At 51.2% G+C, this 21,840-nt stretch overlaps 1 protein-coding gene across 4 annotated transcripts in view; it reads right to left on the reverse strand.

Moving 5' to 3' along the window:
* FSTL4 (follistatin like 4) overlaps positions 1–21,840 on the reverse strand; it is a 412,351-nt gene that overhangs the window by 115,724 nt on the left and 274,787 nt on the right. For all 4 annotated transcript variants that reach the window (XM_065546741.2, XM_005557765.5, XM_005557766.5 and 1 more), the window contains 2 exons: positions 5,672–5,865; positions 1,839–1,962 (listed from right to left, as the gene is read on the reverse strand). In XM_065546741.2, the coding sequence (XP_065402813.1) occupies positions 1,839–1,962; positions 5,672–5,865 (318 nt within the window). The remainder of the gene's footprint in view (positions 1–1,838; positions 1,963–5,671; positions 5,866–21,840) is intronic.

The raw sequence follows: 21,840 nt of genomic DNA on the forward strand, positions 1-21,840 counted from the left end.
GCTGCTTTCCTGACTCGGAGAGCTGCTGTTCCTGTAACCTGCCCTAGCTGCTCGAGCCTACTCTTGTTCATGTTCCATGGAATCATCAAGGAGTCTCAGTGTGGGGAGGCAGGTAGGGAGGATATTGCCAGAAGTAGACTCCGAGGGCAGGAGAGACGGTCTTGTCCAGTGATATGTAGGTCAATGTTTAACAACCGGCTCGCTAGAGAAGAAAAAATGCTCCCCCTTCCCTTTTTTGGTAGCATATGTGTGCTGTGAATTTCTATGATGTAAATATTCCCAATGTGGCCAATTTAATGCGACCAAGTGTTTAACTGCTTGCAAAATTCCTGAAAATTTAACAATGGGCTCTTGTGAACCAGGTGTGGGGAGTTGTGGATACTTCCACACATTCCAAATGTATTTCCAGATGTATTTCTGGAAATAATCTCTTTGGCCCACAAGACAAACACCTCCACAGCAGGATAAGTCTACCAGTCACTCTCACCTTATTATGAACCAGCACAGGCAGGTATGAGTTTGACTAGTGGGCAGGGAGGAGGATGATGGGGACCCTGCACAGTCACAGTAAATCAAGCAAAGCCCTGGAACTGGGGGGTGGACTTTGGTACTAAGGATGATATGAACTAGAAAGGCCCCTGAAACCAGGTCAAGCTCATGGACACTTCCCATAGGGAAGAATCATACTTGTTTCTCTCCTTCTATGTCATCCAAGTACCTCTCTATTTGCCACAAGAGCCCTGCTTGCCAACAAATCATAAGGATCCCTCTTCAGGCCTTGTGAAGGTGTGGAATAGCAACAGCCCAAAGAGATGTCACTCTGAAGCAGGAATACTTTGCTGGAAACGGGACTCCAGGTAAAGGCTGGGGTTGAGGGAGGATGCCAGGCTCTGTGGCTAAGGGCCCCTGGGGGTGGGGTGGGCTTGCACCCACCTCCTGAATGCCAGGGCTTGCGCTTAGGAACTGTGAGCTGGCAGGTCACACCCAAGGGTATATGCATTGCCCACTTTAAGCAGAGCTTGAATATCTTCTAACGTAAGGGGCTTCATCTCTTTTGGGCCAAGGATGTCCCCTCTAGTCTCCAGCGTGGGCCCAGCACCGCCCTTTCCTCTCCCCTCTGCTGAGCCCTGCCTGGAGCTACACAGGGCTCTTGTATCTTGCATTTCTTGTAAGTCCTGTCCCAGCACCGCCTCTGGTTAATGTAATCTCTTGGAAGATCACCTTAGTAAAAGATACAGGTCCTGAAGGCACCCATCCACTTGCATATGCACCAGGCACTCCCTGGAGGGGCACTCAGAGTACCTCCTGTTTTCAAAGAGCACCCACTTTCCCTTCTTCTCCAGGGATCCCCTGCCTCTCTTCACTTTGGACCCTCACTCTCCATTGTCCTTGGGTAGTCACTGCTCCCTGCTGCTGCATGGCCAAGCCTCCAGGTCCTCCTGCAGGGTGGTTTCCTCCAGGCAGGGCTCCCCACATGGCCAGGCTGTAGCCTGAGGATAGCCCTAAAATCTGCTTCCTTCTCCTTCAGTCATAGAACCCCCAAGTGGGGGGGTGCTCACAGTGCCCTCACGGCTATGCTTCAGTTACAGCCCTGGCCCCTCAAAGAGCGAGAAAAATCTTTATTCAAAAGGAACAGGGCAAGCCCTCTCTGGCCCCATCCACTCTCCATTTAGTCTTTTCTTAAAGCTCAGGCTTGTTGCAAAACAAATTCAACAGCTTTTCTCTGTATAAGCAACCAACCTGGGAGACAACTGAGGACAGACTCCAGGCACCCAACAGCATTTTGGTGCAGGAGCGCCTGGGGAAATAAGCCCTTTTCCCACTAGAACCCAACTTACGGAAGGCCATGTAGAACTCGCGGAGAGTCAGGGAACTGTCACTGTTGTAGTCGTCAAATCGGAGGAGGTCACCTGGTGAGCAACCAAGTAAGTCTTCATCCAGGTCCTGCTTCTTCAGCACATGCTGTGGGGTGAGGAGGAGAACAAGGCCAGAGTCAGGTGAGTTTAGAGTCACGGGCATTGATGAAAATGACTCAGGCCAAGAGGGAATCCAGGGACAGTTCAGTGGGCCTTGAGGGGTACCTGAAGCTCTTTGGTTTTGTCTTGTCTGACTCCTTCATTTTATGGATGAGAAAACTGGGGCTCAGAGAGGGGACGTGGCTTCCCCGGGTTCACACAGTGCTTGGGGCAGAGTCTACACTAGAGTGCAGGTGTGTCTTTTCCCTGTCTAGGCAGACAGACCCAGACCGTCTGAGATGGGAATCCTTGAGGCCACTTGCTCTACTGCTGTGTGCTATAGATGGGGAGACAGGAGAGAAAAGGCCCCATCAGATAAACCCAGCAAACCGTGGCTGAACTCAGTATGCGGACAGAGCTCCGCCAGCTTCCAGCTGTGTAGAGCTGGAGGTCACTGCTGCATCATGCACCCACCCACCACCCATCAGCCCTTACCCATGGCAGGCAGTGCTGCCTGGACACAGCACACTCCCAGACCCCTCCGCTCTATCCACCTAGACCTGAGCTTCGCCCCTGCCTGCCCTGTCCTGCCCGGGACACAGATGTCCACCTTTGTGACTCTGGCATGGAGGCCACAGATGATACAGTAAACTCCTCTCCAGCTGTGGTCTGAGCCATAAGACACAGAGGCCTGCCCAGCACCATCAGCCACATGTCCCAAGGTAACTAAGGGTAGAAATTCTAGGTACCCTCACTCAGCTGGAGCTACGGCCAGAGGCCAGTGTGCTTGGAACTGAAGGTCTTGCAGGGAAAATGCTCAGAAGGAAATCTCAGAAGAAAGAAAATGATTTTGTTTTATTTTGGTGCGGGGGGAGGGAGGCAGAGGCATTTTCTCTTTATTTAACATTCTCAGCTTGGTCTGCTGTATTAAAGGCAATTTAATGTGATAATGTTAAAAAAATGACCCTTCACCAAGCAAGTAAGAGTGTTCGATAAAAGGGAGATCAACCATAACGCCTGAGATCAATCTGCTGAAGATGGAAATTTCCCTTTGTCTATTTCTGCATTGGAAATTGATTAACTTTTTATAGGACTGACGAGTTTTTTCCCAGCACCTTTGATTCAGTGTCAAGGAAAGGCCCACTTTAGCCGGGCTCTGCTTGGCAGATTTATGAAATGGACTTTAACTATATTAAATTTTAAAGAGGAAATCATTGTCCAATTACCACACTTCTTAATGGCTTCAGGTGCCTCAGGCCACATATCTGCCAGGTTAGAACGAAGTGCCTGGTAAAGTTCTGTTTACCTGGAGCTGTGTGGGCCTGGATACCAAGATCTCACAGCGGCCTCTGTTAAAGACAAGCTGATGCCACCTGCCCTCGGTGCTCCCTGCTCGGTGGTTTGAGGAATTGCCAGGTGGTTCTTCCTGCAGGTAGCTGTAACTCTCAGGACCTGGGATTTTCTCAGAGCAGCCTGAGTCACCTGTAGGTCCCTGGACCTGCCCCTCGGGGTCTTAGCCAGAGCAGAGGCCTAGTGCTGATGGAGGTGGTGACATGCTGGCAGGGTGGTTGCCCTGGGGGCCAGGGGCAGCAAGCCTCCTGGGATGCAGGCCTTGAATGGGCTTGCGTGAGTCGCTCAGGTATGGGTGAGCAGAGCAGAGTCATCTGAGATTCCCAACGTGCTTCCTGGAAGCAGGCTCAGGACTGCCTGGAACAGAGGGCCTACGTTCCAAAGCTTCTGGTGGCTGCTCCTTGCTAGGGTTCTGTGGGTACTTGCTGTCCCTACAGACCTTCAAGGAACCATGCGGTGCCTCTTGGTGGGAGCCATTCTCCCCAGGGAGATTCCGAGTGCTCTGAGGAGAGCAGACGCATGCATGTCAGCCTGCCAGGGTTTTATCTCAGTTCTATCATGTCCCAGGCAGTGAACAACTCAGGCAAGTTGTCTGATTTCTTAGAGCCTCAATTTCCTCATCTGAAAATATCTGTGAAGTGGGATAATAGTAGTCTCCTCCTTACAGCAGAGGATGGTCAAAAGATTTAAGGAGGAAATAATAATAATAATGATGATGATGTCAACAATACTGATGACTCTCTCTATTGAAGCGCACCATGTGGCCAGGCATGGTGGCTCACACCTGTAATCCCAGCACTTTGAGAGGCCAAAGTGGGCGGATCACCTGAGGTCAGGAGTTTGAGACCAGCCTCGCAAATATGGTGAAACCACATCTCTACTAAAAATGCACAAATTAGCTGTGTGTGGTGGTGTAAGCCTGTAATTCCAGCTACTTGGGAGGCTGAGGCACAAGAATGGTTTCTGCCCGGGAGGCAGAGGCTGCAATGAGCCAAGATTGTACTGCTGCACTCCAGCCTGGGTGACAGAACGAGACCACGTCTAAAAAAAGAAAAAAAGAAAAAAAGAAAGAAACATACCACATGCCAGGTACCACTCTAAGGCATTCACTGTCTTAGCTCATTTAACCCTCATGATGACCCTGTGAGGTTCACAGATGAACACAGAGGCACAGCAAAACGACATTGTCTCCCACGGTCCACTAGCTCATACATGCTGGAGGCAGCACTTCACCTTAGGCAGTTTGACTCTAAAGTCTGCATTCTTTGCCACTATCCTACATAACAATGAACCCTTCTGAGTTTATTAATCACAGGTCAAGGGCCTAGCTCAATGTCAAGCACATGGCTCAATGAATGCTAGGGCACTCCCCACCCCACTTCCTCCCAATGACTGGGCCACAGACTTGAGAAGGTCCCTGTGCCATGTTTAAGATTTCTTTAAATTGGCATCAAAGGTGGGGACCTGTCTTTATTATCCATCCACTGGGTGGACAGTCTGTGGTCACAAGAAAAGAGCTGCCCACTGTCCCCCACCACCCAACTTGGGGAGGCTGATCTCACTCTCCTTGCAGATCTTGCACCTGCTTGGTGTGGCTCTAGGGCTCCAGACCCATAGAAACAAACCAGTAAGCAGAAGTAGGAATGCAGGCCCCTCCAGCCCACCCCAGCTTTTCTACCATCAGGACTCTACAGGCTCCTCCCTGCAACTGGCAGTGGCTGTGGCCCCAGTGAGTGAGGTCACTCTTTCCTTGCTTTCTACGCTGCAGACACTAACTACCCCTGCACTACCCTGTAGCTCAACAAAGGACATGTGTGCTGTGTTAACACTGCAGTCTCGGGGGAGGGAGGCAAACCGCAGGGTGTAATGCAAGTGTTTTCCCAAATGAGAGCAGCGCTTGGTGGGGGTCGATGGGTAGACACAGGGCTTTCTGCAAACAAGCAGGCTGAGGTTTGGGTTCTTAATCTTCGGATACCAAGGAGCAGTAATGTCCTAAGGTAGAAGACTTGGGGACTTCCAGGTTATAGCTCCAATGGTGTTCAATGGAAACCAAGCACTGCTTCCTTGTAACTTTTCTGCTGAGTAACTACTCCTACTCAACGAAGAAAAGATTGATTTCCCAGTCAAAATATGAGAGACCAGGCCCTCTGAAGTGAGTTTTTCGCCAGATAGCTGAGAGGGCCTGTGAAAGCTTGTTTGTAAATAGAGGCTGAAGGTGGCTGGTGGGAAGAGGAACCTGACCTCATTTTGTTTGTGAGATGTTCTCAGAGGTATTGAACACACGCTTTTAGACACCTGGAGTGGGGGTTGGGAAATGGAAAACTGGATTCCCCCATAATGTGACTTTCACTGAACGCCTTGCCCACCTGAGCCAGTTCAGAGCTGCTGAGGTGGCCACTGCCATCTGCATCTAAGTCCCTGAACAGAGATTCCACCACGAGGCGCTTCTGGGAGGCAGGGTCTTGTCTGCTGTCTCCTTCCCGGAGTGGCTGCAGGCGGGTCTGGAGCGCCAGAAGGACGTTCTTCAAGCGGGCATAGCCGGCTATGGTGCACGTGTCACCTGAAAGAGAAGGTGAGGTTATTATAATGAGACTTATCCCGTGGTCTTGAGAGAACGCTCTTGCCACTGGTCCATTCATCCATATCACTCACAAATAGGCACTGGGCATTCACTATGTGCAGTGCATGGTGCAACTGTAGTCAATGGGACTTGTTTGTGTTCTGCTCACCAATTTATCCCATAAATATCGATCGAACATGGAATGTATGCTACACATGATGCAAATGCTGGAGGGAACCTGTTTGTCCACCTGACAAATATTTATTGAGCACCTACTACAAGCCAGACTACAGTAACTGCCAGATGGAATGGGAAGTTCTTCCAGCAGAATATATAGCGGCAGCCCCACAGAGGTTTTAGGAAAGCTGCCCCCAATTCCATTTTGTAATCGCTGGTTTTTGCCTTAATCCTACTTTAAAGGCTGCTTTTGAATACTTGGCCTCCTAGATTAGGGAGTTTTAGTTAACAGGACTAATAAACCCTGCTTATGTTAATTAGGTACCCTCCCAGAGCTGGATTACTTCAAAACAAACACATACACAAGTCTATGACCAAGAAACAAAAAGCAGCTTTACAACATTAAAACCAAAGCACACAGCTTGTTTTATCCCAGGCGTGCTTGCTGAACGGCAGCAGAACCGTGCAGTGTTTGGGCAAGTAAGGCCTGGGATGCACTGCAGCATGGCGTAGTTTATCTTGCTGGTGACGGGCTTCTAGGATGGACACTACGCAGGGCATGGCCCGTACACTGGGGCTGCAGGAGTGTCAGCAGAGAGGGCAGCCCCTCCGGTCCCACTTCCCATCTCCCTGGGGGATGAGTACTTTCAGCGCCTGGCTTTGCTGAATCCTGGAGAATGGGCACGGGCTCCTCACTGACCATTCCAGGTTGAAGGCCAATGGGTTGATGGAGCCTGGGGCGCTTCTCTTTAATTCCAAGGCCAATTTAGGGCCTGAGGTAATATCCCAGAGTTGGAGAGTCAATAGGAAGAAGTGCTAGAGAGCATGGGCTCTGAGGTCCCATGGGTTTGAGCTCCAGCTCTGCTGCCACCATGCATGTAGCCTTGGACAGGGTGTCTCAGTGATCTCATCCGTGAAATGGAGACACCAGTGTCTCCCACACGGGGTCGTTACGAGGATTAAATAAGATGTGCACATACAGGCCTTTGCACTGGCGTGGCACCCAGTAAGGGCTCATAACATGATAGCTACTCCCTCCCTTGTCATTATGGGAACCACATTTACTGAAGAGCAACTGTCAGGGAAGCTACTGGGGGGAAAGGGGTGATGGGGAAGTCTGTCCGTTTCTTTCTTCTACCCTTCCTCTTTTCCTCCTTCATACCCTCCCTCCTTCCCTCCCTTGATAAGCCTGGACAGCCCAACCACTTTTTCTTGTGCTTGTTTATATTTCTAGATTTTCTTCTAATTTGGGGTCAATTGATTTCCGCCAGAAACAGATGCCTATTACCATTTCCTCCTGCATGTTTATTTAGAAAAAAATCAATTGTTGTGTTCAATATAATCAGATCTATTTGCTCTCTGGGAGTCTTTGTGCTCTGACAGGAATGCCTCTCTCCCACCCCTTCACCTTGCTCGCATCCCTCTTTTGACTAGTAGGATATTGATTCCTGAGAGTTCTTGGGGCCTCCAGTTGGCAAACCCAATTCTCAAGTCTGTAGAGCTACATGGCATTGAAAACAGTGGCTTTGTCCCCCTACAAAACTTGCCGGGTTCTTCCTTTTTCTAGGCCTGGATAAGGATCAGTTTGGGGGAAAGGGAGGAATAGTTTTGCCCGAGTCTAGCTCCTCACTGCCTGAAAGAGGCTGAAATGTGGTCCTGGCAAACGGACTAGAAGCGGGGGTACAGAATGAAAGTGGAGGTGGGGCTGGCTGCTGGGGTAAATGGAGATGGATGTGTGCCTGTGTGGAGGGTCTGCAGGAGCCAGCACTGGGGGTGCTCCCAGGACTTCCTGGAGTGGGGGTGTTTATATCCAGATACTGAAAAACTGACGTACACAGCAGGTGGATATGGTGTCAGGAAGAGGCTGTACTCAGAAATGCTGGTGAGTAATCAGGCTCCAAAGAACATGCCACAGCAGGGCAACCTGAAGGTGAGGCCAGGCTGGGTCAGAAGGGCAGGATGCCCCATCCTTGCAGATCCCCCCAACCTTCCTCCTGGACCTTGGTGGGGTGTAAACCACTTCTGAGCTGCCAGCTGCCCTGGGCAAGATTCCCTTCTGGAGCCTCTTGTTTCGTCTCAGGACCCCAGTGGCCAGGCCGGCCTAGGCATAGAGAGCGCCCTGGGAATTCTTGGGATCACCAGCTGGCAAACCCGTTTCCCAAGTCTGTAGAGCTACATGGTGTAGCTGGGGTCTCCCTGTGAGCAGGGGTCTGCAGCTAGACACCTCCAACACCGGCAGGCGGGGGAACCATCCAGGTGGGTCTTGCTGGGATGGAAGTGGGGTGCTGCGGCATCCTCCCCAGGCTCAGCCCCTCCTCACATCCTCACAGCTGCCTGTGAGCACAGACTGCTGGCTGCTTCACCCTGGCAACTGCCCAGCAGACACCTTCTGGTCAGGAAGGTATGTGCAGGTCTAGAAGTTAATCATCTGGGGGAAAGGGGTGGGTTCCCCAGGTCTCCAGCATCAGCTCCCTGAGCCCATGGTCCCACCCCTTGCTAGGGCCCACACTGGCCAGGCCCCTCCTGTCCTTTTACCAGCGTTTATTTACATACTGTGTGCCTGATGCTGGGCAGCTTCTAGTCCTAGGGACTCTGGGTGCCTGTGGTGGGAGGCCAAGGGAGGGATGTTCAGGATGAGACCTGTAGGATGAGGAGTTGTGGGAGGGAAGAGCAGGCCAGGAGCAGGACTGTGTGTGTAGGAGCCATGGTGCGGCACATCTGGAGACTGGTGAAAGCTGGTGTGGCTGGGCTGGAGGGGCTGAGTCAGGTGGAGAGTGAAACAAGACAGGCGGGAGAGGGCAGTGGGGCAACCCAGGCAGAGCCTCCAAGGCCGTGGGGAAGTGTGTGGCCCCACACATCATGCTGTTCAAAACTTCCTTTGTCATTTCTTCCCTTTACTGAGGGCACTCCATCCCTGGGCCAAGCTTGCCACTGGGGTCCTGAGATGAACCAAGGGATTCCAGGAAGGGAATCTTAAATTATTCTTTATCCCAGGAACAATTGTGCTTTAATGAATTGCAAGAGAGAACTCTGCCCAAACTCAAATCATGAAGTCATTTGTCCAAAATTACTGAGCTCCTCTGGTGCCTGATAGCACTGGGGAAGGGCTGTGGACCCTGGAGGAAAGGTGGCCTGATGGTGGGAGCTCTGCTTCTGTGCAGATGATCATTCCACATCCCAAAGCCCAAACTCTCTTTCTGGGAAGGATTTTGATCCTTCATCTCTAAGGGTTGCCCTCTTGGTGGCTCCCTGCCTTCACTCCCTGCCTCTGTCATCCGAATTCCATAGGGGTTATGGTGGGGTGGGGGAAGGAAAACTTCCTTCCTTGCCTTCTTCCAGCCCCCAGAGGCAGGTGCCCCAAAGCTGCAGCCTCTGGCTCAGTCTCCCAGGATAGCTTTCCTCCCTCACAGCTGGCCTTGACTTCCAGGATGGGTATCTTCCTAGCAAGGTGTGTCAAAGTCATAGGTTACCAAATTCCAGTTTTATTTTTACATTCCTGCCCTCTGCTGGTTTCACTGTGGGGTCAGATAGGAGTGACACAGCTGTGTGGAGCACTGGGCATTTTGGACACCACAGGACATGGTCTTCAGCTAAAGGCTCCCTCCCCACTTCCAGTTTCAAACATTTGTCTAATTCTAAAAGAAATACATGCCCATCAAAGAACCACTTGGAAAGCACAAATAAATATAGAGAAGATAAATCATCCTGAAATCTACCTCCCAGAGGCAGCTGCTGCCAACACACTGCTGGCCAGAAGTGAAGCTGGGCCCTCTCCATGAGTGACACTGAGCCCATGACTGAAATGAGCTCTTTCACGTGGTCCAGCCCTCGTCTGCTGTGTGGGCTCCAAGGTCTGTTTTCTGATCTTCCTTCTATTCTTCTCAAATTCCAATCATTTTGGGAAGAAAGTGTCAACACCCAAGGTTCATCTCTTTCTTATCTTCACCCCAGTCAGCCCTGCCCACCTGCCCAGCAATTCCACACAGGTGACTGCAAGAGAGGCAGGGGGTGTGGGGGGACCAGGGGGGACAACTTCAGCAGCAGTGATCACTGGGCATGTTCCTGCCCAGAGGCCTGGCATTGACTGTCCCCCTGGCTGGAGTGCTATTCACCCAAATCTCCACCTGGTGTACTCATCTTGGCCGCTGCTTAAACATCACCTGACATAAGCTGGCACCCCTTACCTTCATCACTCTCCATGCCCTGATGCTGTGTGTGTGGGACCTGGCTCCCAGGGAGGGAGGGAATCAGATCTCTCTGGACAAGGGCAGGGTCCAGTCTTAGCCTTGGTCCACAGGATACTTTCCTCCTTCAGAGGGAAGGACCCTGGGGTGCGTGGCAGAGGCTTGGGGATCACCCCACCCCTCCCAGTTGCCCTCGTGTGTGATGGTCAAGATGATGTTGAGAATGATGGTGGCAGGCCGGGTGCGGTGGCTCATGCCTGTAGTCCTAGCACTTTGGGAGACCGAGGTGCGTGGATCACCTGAGGTCAGGAGTTTGAGAGAATGGTGCAAGAGCATGCCATGAGGAGCCCTGAGCTGGTGCCCAGATCCCATTGCCAGGGCCTCTCCAGCTTAGCCTGGGATGGGGAGACTCGGAATACAGTTGAACTTCAGCATTGATTAATCCAGAGGCGTGACTCTTCCAGAGAGAAGTTGGGATGCTTGCATATAACCTTGACGTCCATGCCTCGAATGAGGCTCAGCAGGGGCTTCCCAGTTGGGACCCGCAGGGGACCTCCTGCATGAGTGGGCAGGACCGCCGTGATTTGGACTGAAGAGGTTTCAGCCCACATGTTTGGAAGTCATTTCAGTGTTTCCTCTGAGTCTTGCTGGTTTCCAGGTAAAGAGAAATTTGTGCTGTCACAAATAAGGGGATTTTGTTTTTGCCTTTGCGGTAACCTTGGCTAGGTCAAGCCTTACAGTGAGGTTTGGAGAATTTCAGGGAAGCCCCCTCTATAGCTGGAAACTCCCTGTGCTCTGAACACAGCTCCCCTTTCTCATGCTGCCCCACTCCCTTCCTGTCTTAGGCCAATCTACCTCGTCTATAGGAAGCCTGTCCACTTACACACACACACACACACACACACACACACACACACACACACACAGAGGACTGCTTTCTCCCTCAGCCTTCCTTTCTGCTTGCTATGAAATCATTTCTGGGTGAGGCTTGCCTCAGCCTTAGTTTGGGCTCCCCCAAAGCAGTCCCTGAGATGAGGATCTAGGGGCAAGCAGCATATTTGAAGATGATCCCAAGAAGTGCTGGAAGGAACAGGAAGTAGACTGGGAAGGGAGAAAAGCCAACAAAGGGTGCAATCATGAGTGGGTTGCCGCTGTGGGCAATGGGGGCTCAATCCCATGGGGTCCTCAGAGGGGCTGTGTAGAACACACCGCAGAATTGCTCCACTGAGGTGGGAGGGAGCCGGGATATTTTTCTACCGACTTCCATCCCTGTTAGCTGAGGTTGCTCTTGGAGGAATTCACCACCTCCAGCTAGCAGTTCTGGACCTCTCAAATGAGGACTGAGCACACGCCTGAGACCAGAAAATGCCCTCAGACTGAAGCTGCAGGTGCCTGGGATAGGATGCTCTTGGCAAGTGTTATGGGGAATCGTCCACCCAAGCTGCACATTACCTCTGGGGTTGACTGAGAGAAGCTGGATGGGCTGCTTTCAGCATCTGCTAGGTCCCCTCAATGGGATTACACGTTCTGAGCAGGCAGGGGTTGAAGTGGACAGTTCCCCATGCAGCAATACAGTATGAAATGCTTGTTGAATGAGAGGACCAGAGTCCTGTGGCTCCAGGGCAGACAGTCTCATGAAGCAGCCAGGGTGACGGGCTCATCCTGTAACAACCTTGTCTAAGGTCTTCAGGTGGACGCAGACTTCATCATAGGCTGCCGTGTCTACCTGATATCAACACTGCTAATGACAGTCACCACAAGGCCAGGCAGAGCACTGGCTGGGGGATCAGGAGACCACCTGACTTTAGCTGTGAGACCTTAGGAAAGGCATTCACTCCCCTGCCCTTCCTACTCCTATTCCTTATCTTAAAATGGGGATAATAATAGCCTCTTACTGCCTTCCAGGGTCATGACATGCAAGGAAATGTGAGGACATCAGCAAGTGGTTGGCCAGGCCTGGGGTCTTCTCTTGGTGACATGGGCTCAAAGCCCCAAGGGAGGGGTATGGCTCATTTGTCTTTGTCCCCTTTACTGTGGGGCCTGGGACACGTTGGCCACTAAATCAGTGCTCATGGCTAAACAGAAGAGAGAAGATGTCCTGATCTCCCTCCCGCCCTCCCTCCCGCCCGCCAGTGCACATGCCCCGTCTGGGGCTTCTCAGGGAGACAGGCTGCATGTCCCGGTCAGCCTGACACTGACAGCATCATTGACAGGCTCTGTGAAGGGCTCAGCCACCTTCCTGCTGGCCTGAGTGCCCTCCATGCCACGGGGCTGGCCTGGCCAGCCCCTGGCCCTTGCCTTGGGCTCCTTGCCAGCACATGCGTGGGGCTCCTCCTGCTCCCAGACCAGGCCTGCTTTGGCAGATAAAATATTGATCAGCCTGCCGAGCAGCCCAGAGTGTGATCCTATTTTCATGTCAGAACTTGGTAATGAACTACATTTATCAAGCCCGTTCTCCATGAGAAAGGTCAGTCGCAGATCCGGCTAAGTTGTTATGACACCTCATTAATCTAGTTCCCTCAATAATTGTCCCTCTTTGAAGATTCTAATGTTCTCGCATTCCCACTGCACTCCCTCCACACAGAGGAAGATGATTATAGCAGGAGAACAGGCACATCCACATGTAATTTTTGAGCAAAGGGAGATAGGTAGCAGGTAGCAGTCTCTGGAATTAAATGCCCATCAAAGAAACACTTTCTATTGCAAAACAAAGGGAAGCAAGGGAGACATTGTAAATATTCCATCAGCCACGTGTGCCCCTGCCAGACTGTGCTCAAAGGGACCATCTTCATTCTGTGGCAGGTGAAGCTCCTGTTAAAGGTGTGGGTGGGACTGGGAGACTCCGAAGCACCAAGGGGAGGGAGGCATTGTGTAATGTGGGCAATGTGGAAGCCGCTACACAGGCCACCAGGAGCTCAGATTCTGAGAGGGAGACAGGCCATGTGGTCAAGGCCCAGGCCTTGAATCCCAGGGGTGAGGCACCTGCATGGTGGTGGGGCGGGAAAGGGGGCTGTCTCTTGCTGCCCTGTCCTACTCTCTCACCACAAGGTATTTCTTCACCGACTCCTTCAGCCTCCCTCACCTAACACACCAATCCTGCCTAACGGGGGCCCTCGTGTGCTGCCCTGTTCTCTCCTGCCAGCCTTCTCCAGCCTTCAATTTCTGTGACTTTTTCATCCACTGTGGATCATCAGGCTCCCTGTTAGACTGTGAGCTCCTCCAGGGCAGGGCGGCCTTGCTTACAGGTGTACCCCCAGCACCTGGCCCAGCACCTGCACATAGAAGGGGCTCATTCAATGTCTGTTGCCTGTATGACGGTGGAAGACGGGCGGCAACTGGGCTTGGAGAGTGGTTACAACCCTGCCCTGAGGAAGAGACAATCCCAGTCACGCTGCACCATGGTGACAGGTCTGGATCTCTGGAGGAGACTGGTGCCTGTGTCACCCATCATGTCAGTTCCTTGAGGGGCGTGCTGAGCATGTGGTACATGTGGCCATGCTCACTGAAGCCCAAACCTCCATACCTCACCCAGTGGGGACACCCCAAAACCTGCAATGCTGGCTCCGTGGAGTGAACTCCAGCATGGCCAGGCTGGGGGTGGTGGCAAGGTGGTCTCTGGACATAGGTTGCATAGAAGTATGGTGGGCACAAGGCAGCTGCCTGGGAATTGCTTCTGGAGAGGAGGAGGAGGAAAGCTGTTGTCCTCTTGTCTTGGCATTGCTGGTCAGGACAGCCCTGGATCACCCTGTGAAGAGGCCAGCTGGGGCCCCTGTGCTTGAAACAGCCACCCAGGTAAGGAGGCCTGTGGGTGAGTTGGGCTATGGCACACCTTCAGGAAAGACCCTGTTTTTTGCCCCGGCTCTGATCAGTAAATGAGCAGAGCCGACCCTGTGGGCCATCTGTGTTCTTGGGGACAGCGTTATACACAGGCAGAATGTGGCGTCAAGGTGGGTGGGGGGAATCCCCAGGCCACTATAAGACCGCAGCCCCACGAGTCTCCAGGGTGCTGGAATTTCCCTTCTTGGGGTCACTGTACTCTCAGGAGTCCCCCCTTTGAAGAATATACAAAATGTACTAGAGAGGGGAATGCAGGGCAGGGCTCAACCTCATGAAAGAGCTCAGCTGCCACTGCTGGAAGCAATCCCTTTGGGGTAGGGGGCGTGGACCAAGCGGCAAGGGCATGGGGAAGAAAGACTTGCTTGAGTGGGGGATGGTGGGTCTGCTCTGAATGCCAACAAATGGGATGAGGATCTCTTTTCCCAAACCAGACACAGGCCATCCCTGTGGAAACCAGCCACTCTCCGGAGCCGTGCTCAGTGGGCTCCAGCCCCTCTTCAGCCTGGCAGGGTGGCTAGAGCTCGGATCCCCAAACCTCACCTGAGAATCCCCAAGAGAGGCCCAGGGGAGAGACAGGACGTGCCCCCACCCTCTTGGCTGCCCATCCCCAGACATTAGCAACACTGGTTGCCATACTTTCCCCATCAGCCTGATAAGTCATGTCACGTGCTGGCCCAGCAAAGCTTTGATCTTCACCACTAAAGCAAAAACCTGGCTTAATTGTCTGGCACCCACATTATAGCTCCGTGTGGCTGCGTTACAGGGGCCTCAGTTGTGATGTGTCATCCTGAGGTCTATTTTGAAACTGCTAAGCTGTGCAAAGAACAAGCAGCATTTTACTCCCAGATCTAATTTAGGAGCTGCTGTAACTTTGCTGGAGTTTAGCTTAAGAGGAACAGATGTTTAACTTGATGTAAATTCATGAACATTAACAATCTTTCTGCTGCCATTTCTGGGAAAATTCAATTAACAATAAATGCCAAAACCAATGGGCTTATCTTTAAGATACATTTTAGCTAACATGATGTTGTTTCACTGACAGTGTTGACTGAGCTACAAAATTCTGAAAATTCCAAGAGATTGTTACACTCATATGATACAGTCTCCTCACAATCTCCAAACAAACATAGACAGGTGTACTGGAAGTTGTGCCACCTGGTAACCCACTGCCGCTGTCCCTTGGGGTCTGTGACTTCTAAGTGATTGGGTCACTATCCTCTTCTCTCAGCCCCCTGTGGCGGTGTTTATGCCTGTCATTGGTCTAAAACCACTGGCTACTCTAGCCTTGAAGGCCCTCCCAGTGGTCCCAATCTGGCTCCACTGACTTCCCACTCCCTGCCAGAAAGCCCGCCCACAGAGCTTGCTCCCAGGTGCCCCACTCCTGGCAGGCCCTCTCTTCAAATCTGACTTTTCTGCCAAGGCCAATTCCACAGAACTGTTTCCATCCCTTCCAAACCACACACTCTGGACCTTGGCTCTGTGAGCCTGGAGGGGTTTGTCCCTGTCCTGTCTCCTAGACTGAGCTTCTTGAAGCAAGGACTCCTCCCAGCATCTTTGCATCTCTTGGGTGAATAGCTTCATGCTCTTAGAGAACACTGCTAACAGGGACCTACGGAGGGCATACCTTCACCAGGTGCTGCAGCCTGCCCATGGCTTGGAGGAACTCAGCCTGCCTCCTGTCCCTTCCATCACTTGGAGCTCTCCCTGGAACACTCCTCACTCCTTAGTCCCAATACCAGAACCAGCAATGAGCCAAATGTACTCATTAGACAGATGGGAAAACGAGGCCCAGGGTGGGGAAGGGACATGACTGGACCACGGGGCTGACTGAAGCAGATCCAAGATCAGAATCTGGATCTCCTGACCCTGGTCTTTCAACCACATAACACCAGGGCCTCAGGAAACTCAACGAAGAACCTGTTTACTCTGGCTTTCCCTAGAGGAAGCCCAGGACAGGCCTCGCTGAGGAAGCGCAACGGTATGGGAGAGCTGCTATAGAGTCTCACCTCTAGAAGGTCTGCAGGTCTGTTAGAAACAAATTTTCAGCTTCTAGAAGGGTAGCAAGTATGGGGTGAGGCCCGGAAAGCTGCATGTTAAGAGTCTCTGCTGATTCTGGCACAGATAGTCCACTGAGCACACACACTTTGGGATACACAGTTTTAGCAAACATGCTTACCTTCCCCCTACCTGACAGGGCTCACTTGGCCACCTTGCTTGAGAGCTGACTGGCTCTCAGGAGGGGCCTGGAAGGGAAAACTACCAGGGATTAAGTCAGAAAGAGAACCTGGGTAATAGCTGGAGGGTGCCCGCCTCTCAGCCAAGACCCAGAGACAGAGCTGAGCAGTTCCTTCCAATATCCTGGCTCTTGCTTCCCTGCAAGGCATGGTTGTGCTGCTGCCTCTAACTGGGAAACAGAGGCCAGTATAAGAGCTTCAGGAGGAGGAGGGCGTGGCTACAGGACTGGGTCTGTCTCTTGTTGAGCTGAGCTGAAAGCCATCACAGGCCGCTGAGTTTGCAGCTGAAAGGGTTGGTTCTCTCCAAGGTCACCTGCTGGCATTTGGCCATGGCAAGGTCCTGGGATCCTACACAAGGATTTTGGCATGTGAGTACTCTAGCAGTCAGGGACTGGCTGAGGGAAATCAAGTGGTTACAGCTTCTTAGATGCAGCCCCTCATCCTCCCAGGATTCAAAGAGGGCTTTGCATCAAGGCTGCCAAACTATTCTCGGTCAGTTTCCATCTGGTCTTTTCCCTGGAGTGTCCATATTTGTCATTTCAACTAATTTTGGATTTTCTAGGTTGAGGGTACAAGGCTCACTTTGGGACCACAAACAGAATCTGCATGTCTAAGGCTTGACATGGCCTTTTACCTGGGGTTAAACACACACGAGGCCATACAAGACCTTGTGCCTGATTCCCACCTGCGCTGCACTGGAGCAGATCCAGCCGACTCCAAGGCTGGTGGAAATATTCACCGCCACTTGCACCTGAATCTGCAGACGATGCCTCATCTCAATTTGCACCCCAGCATCAGGTCATTTAAATTAACAAAACCACCCAGACCTTTGTTAGATAAATGGTACATTTGCTCATGAATGCCTGGTTCAATTGATGTTGCTATACAATCTGCCGTCTGACATTTACAATCCTCTCTTTTATTCCTATTAGAGAAAGCAAAATTGGTTGGATTCCTGGGAGAGGGATCCACATATACTTTTTATGGCTGACTGGCACATCTCTCAGGTGGCCCCAGAGTGAAAGAGTGCTGTTTGAAAACATGAATAAACGCTAAAGCCCTCCTGGCATTAAGAACTTTATTTTTTACTGTTAGTGGAAAACCTCCACCAGCCAGATTCCCTAACAGGTCAGCATTCCTTGTGGAAGGTGGGAAACAGTTCCTTATGAACTCTGGTCCCCCTTTTCCCTGTCAGCAGCTCAGCTCTCCTCCCACTCTCCCCGTCACCAGCCCCAAGAGCAGAAGCAGTAGTGCTGGACTAGCGGTCAGCCACCAGGCGGGGAAGTCAGAGGGGATGTGGGATTGTGGGCACCTTCCCCACCTCCTATTTAATTGTATTAATTTTGTTCCCAAGACTTCCTTGGGAGGCTGCATCCTCCCAAACATCTAACTAAGGGGAAAAGGCCGGCTGTTGAAATGGCAGTAACTTTGCTCAGCATCGGCGAGGCAATGGCGTCAGTGATGTCCAGAAATGTAGCTGCTTGGAGCTTGAGCTACTGTGGTCTTTGAGTGGCCACTAGGCTGGGTGGTGGGCACATCCATAGAGACACGGCCGGGTCTGAGGCTGTTGCTTCCTCCTCGAGCAATCAAGATGAGGGCTACTGGCTCCAGAGTGAGGCTGATGGCTCAGGCAAAGGGGGCACTTTGCTCCCACATGGACTCATCACACATGCAAGGAGTCTCTATAAATGGCCTCAACAAGGGCAGTGCTGTCCCCAAGAGGCGTTTTGGAATTTGGTGGGGATGTTTTTGGTTGTCACAATGATTGGAGGGCCTTGGTGGCACTTAATGGGTGGGGCCAGGGGTCCTAGTCATCCTGCCCTTCGTGGTACCATTCTGCACCAAAACTTCCACTGGCCTGGTGTATTAATTGGGGTTCTCTTAGAGAGCCAGAACTCAAAGGAGATATATACATATATATATGAGTTTATATATATATATGAGTTTATATATATATATGAGTTTATATATATATGAGGTTTTATATATACATATGAGTTTTCACATATATATATATGAGTTTATTAAGTATTAACTTACACACCTGTAACAGGTTCTGTTTGCAGCTCTCACAAGGTCCCACAATAGATGGGGAGCACCACAGATGCTCCTCAGTCTGCAAACTGAGGAGCAAGGAGAGCCAGTCCGAGTCCCAGACTGAAGAACTTGGAGTCTGATGCTTGAGGAAGCAACCAGCCCGGGAGAAAGATGTAGGCTGGGAGGTTAGGCCCATCTCTCCTTTTCACATTTTTCTGCCTTCTTTATATTCACTGGAAGCTGACTAGATTGTGCCCAACAGATCAAGGGTGGATCTGCCTTCCCCAGCCCATTGACTCAAATGTTAATCTCCTTTGGCAACACCCTCACAGACACACCCAGGATTAATACTTTGTATCCCTCAATCCAATCAAGTTGACATTCAGTATTAACCATCACACCTGGCATCTCATCTGAGTTTTTAAATGTCTCAGTCATGGCAGCAAAACATCTGGTTAATATTACTTGAGCCTAAAATCTAATGTGTTACACAGCATTCCCCGCCCCCCACCCCGCCAGGGTTTGGCAAAGGCATTCCAAAGACGCACCTCTGCTGTCAGTTGTAAATTTTGTTTACTATTCTATCAAGAATCATTCACCATTTTGGAGAAACCCATCTCTAAAGTAATGACACTTGAATATTCAAGTTGTGAACATAACAGACGTGTAACAGGTTCTGTTTGCAGCTGTTGTGTTCTTAGGGTTCCACGTGTAGGTGCTGACGTCTGGCCTCCATGGGTACAGCTGGTGCCCAGATATTTACATACTGAAAGGTTTATTTTATGCTCATCACTTTCCCTGCATTTCTCCTTTTTATCACATTGTGTTAGGCTGTTCTTGCGTTGCTATAAAGAAATACCTGAGTCTGGGTAATTTATAAGAAAAGAAGTTTAATTGGCTCACAGTTCTGCAGGCTGTACTGGACGTACAGCACTGGCAACAGCTTCTGGTGAGGCCTCAGGAAGCTTTTACTCATGAAAGAAGGTGAAGGGGGAGCAGGTACCTCACAGGGCAAGAGCAGGGGTAAGAGAGTGGGAAGAGAGGTGCCACACCCTTTTAAACAACCAGATCTCTCAAGAACTCACTACTGAACTCACTACTGTGAGGACAGCCCTGAGGGGATGGTGCCAAGCCATTCATGAGAAACCCACCGCCCCATGATCCAATCACCTCCCACCAGGCCCCACCTCCAACACTGGGGATTGCATTTCAACATGAGATTTCAGGGTGCAAATATCCAAAGTATACTACATCACACATATATGGGATAGAACTTAGATATCTCCTTTATATCAAATATATGTCATATTTGATGACGTATCCATTTCAAGATAATAAAGGGGGGTTTTACAAAAGATATGCTATAAAAAGGTGGCTTTAGGTCCAACAGGGGATAAAGACAAGTGATTTACATGAGCAACCCAAATCTGTGGCCTTGTTTCTTTTCACACTCACAGGTACTGTGATTTTTAAAGAACAGCAGGAACAGTGTGGGAGTATGCCTGTGTGTGTATGTGCTGAAGTGTGAGTGTGTCCCTGTGGTTATGCTGTGGACACACGTGCACCTGTGTGCAAGCTCTGCTAGCAAGGTCAAAAACAGGGGGGCAGGGGATTCAGGGTCATGCCTGGGGGCCATGGAGGCTCCTGGCCTCTAGGAAGGCGGTCCACAGCGGCCCCGGAGGAAGAGGCATCACCTCTGCACACTGGGGTAGAGACAGCAAGCCCCACTGAGCGGGAAAGCAGCCCCATATAGGTCCTGGTAGGGCCTCCTCCAGAACTGGGCTCTCTCCTGTCTCTGCTCTCCCAGGACACCCCCAGGCAAGGCAAGCGTGCCCTGAAATAACAGGTGGGGAGACTGGGGCAGTAGCAGTTTCTGAGCAGGCGTCTCACAGGCCTGGCGGCTCACGGTGTTTTGCTCTCCTCTGTGTTGATCCTCAGCTTCTGAGCCAAGCCAAAGAGTCACTGGGTTTTAAAGACAACAAGCAGAGATTCTGGTCCTCTGGCATGAGGGGTGCCTGGACTGCAAATCAATGCCATTGAACTGCGGTCTCCAGGAAGGAACTCCCCAAATGTTAACACATTCCACATTCACCTGCGGAAGCTTTGCTGGGCTCCTGGCGTCATTTACTTTAGAAGAAAAGGTGTTAGAGGGAAACTGCCTCAGAATGCTCTCAGAAAACAGGTCTGCTATAAGCCGGGGATTCGTGCTCTTCCATGAGCTTGGCAGGAAACGGCATTTCAGAGAAGAATGACCCAAACAGAGGGTTTTAGACGTGAGATGGCTCACAGAAAATTCCTGAGGTTTGAAGATTTATCTTAACCTCTCAGACTCGAACGACTGACAGTAAATCCCTGGTCAAAATAAAACAAAACTCCACAACTCTGACAGCGGACACCAGCCATTTCAGGAGATCTTTGGAGTATTTCCAGGGCTTGAGCCTCTGGGAGGAGAGTGAGAAGGCTGTCTTTCCCCGTCACCTGCACTGCTGTTCTGGGGATTATCTATACGGGAAACTTATCAAAATGTGGGCAGCTTGTGGAGGGAGCTTCAGAAACCTTCATTTCTGTGAAAATCGGTGCCGGGCGGAATGTGTGCGTTTTTCAACCCGAAGCTTCTGAGCTGATGAGCAGGCTGTGGTCCCAGCTCACACCCAGAATGCAGGGCCTGCCAGTGTGAGAAGCCGGGGCTGCCGAGGGAAGGTTGGCAGTGGGGATGAACACCAAACCAGGTGTGGGTCCACTGAGTGTTCAGAAAGCCCTCTGCTTCCAGCGATGGAGTTGGATTCCAGACACATCTGTCATAATGCATCTGCACTGCTCACTCCCTGAACACTGGGAAAGGAGCGAAAGCAGCAGCCTGATGGGATTTGGCAGATGTGCTGGCTCTCACTAGACTCACACACTGAGCAATCACTCCAGCCTGCTCTCTGCCTCCATATTTATCAGTTCCCGGAGCCTGAGAATGGCCTCCTGCCTGCCTTGTCTGTCAGGGTAACAGATTCAGATACTTTGAGAGGTTCAGGACCCACGGTTGATGGGAGTGACAGGGACCCTCTTGGATTCTCCAAAGGAAAGTGTACATGGCTCAGAGAATACCTGGGGCCGGAGAGGCGGAGCCAGTAGCCTGCAGCCTGAGGTTGTTCCCATCTGAGATCCCAGCAGGAGCCCTGTGCACCTGTGTCCCCATGGATACGGCGCAGATCCTGTGTCACAGAATTAGCATGCTTTGCTTCAGGATGTGTTTACCTGTTTTCTGATTCAGGCTTTGAAAATGTGGTTAAAATGTTCATAAAGAACTTTCCGGGCAGAAGGGCAAATACTGAGAAATCACCTGGTAAGTCAGGCTCAAGAAATGCCACTTGATGATGTCATGGCTCCTAAGAAAAACAAGAGCCATCAGCTAAATAAGCCAATCACACCGTCACCTCCATTTTTGTTTTTACCATGATTGGTGCTCTCTGTTTGGTGAGGATAACTCTCTGGTAAGAGTTTCAAAAGGGTGGGGT

Source organism: Macaca fascicularis, chromosome 6 (genome assembly GCF_037993035.2).
Source record: "Macaca fascicularis isolate 582-1 chromosome 6, T2T-MFA8v1.1".
NCBI classification, from domain to species: Eukaryota; Metazoa; Chordata; class Mammalia; order Primates; family Cercopithecidae; genus Macaca; species Macaca fascicularis.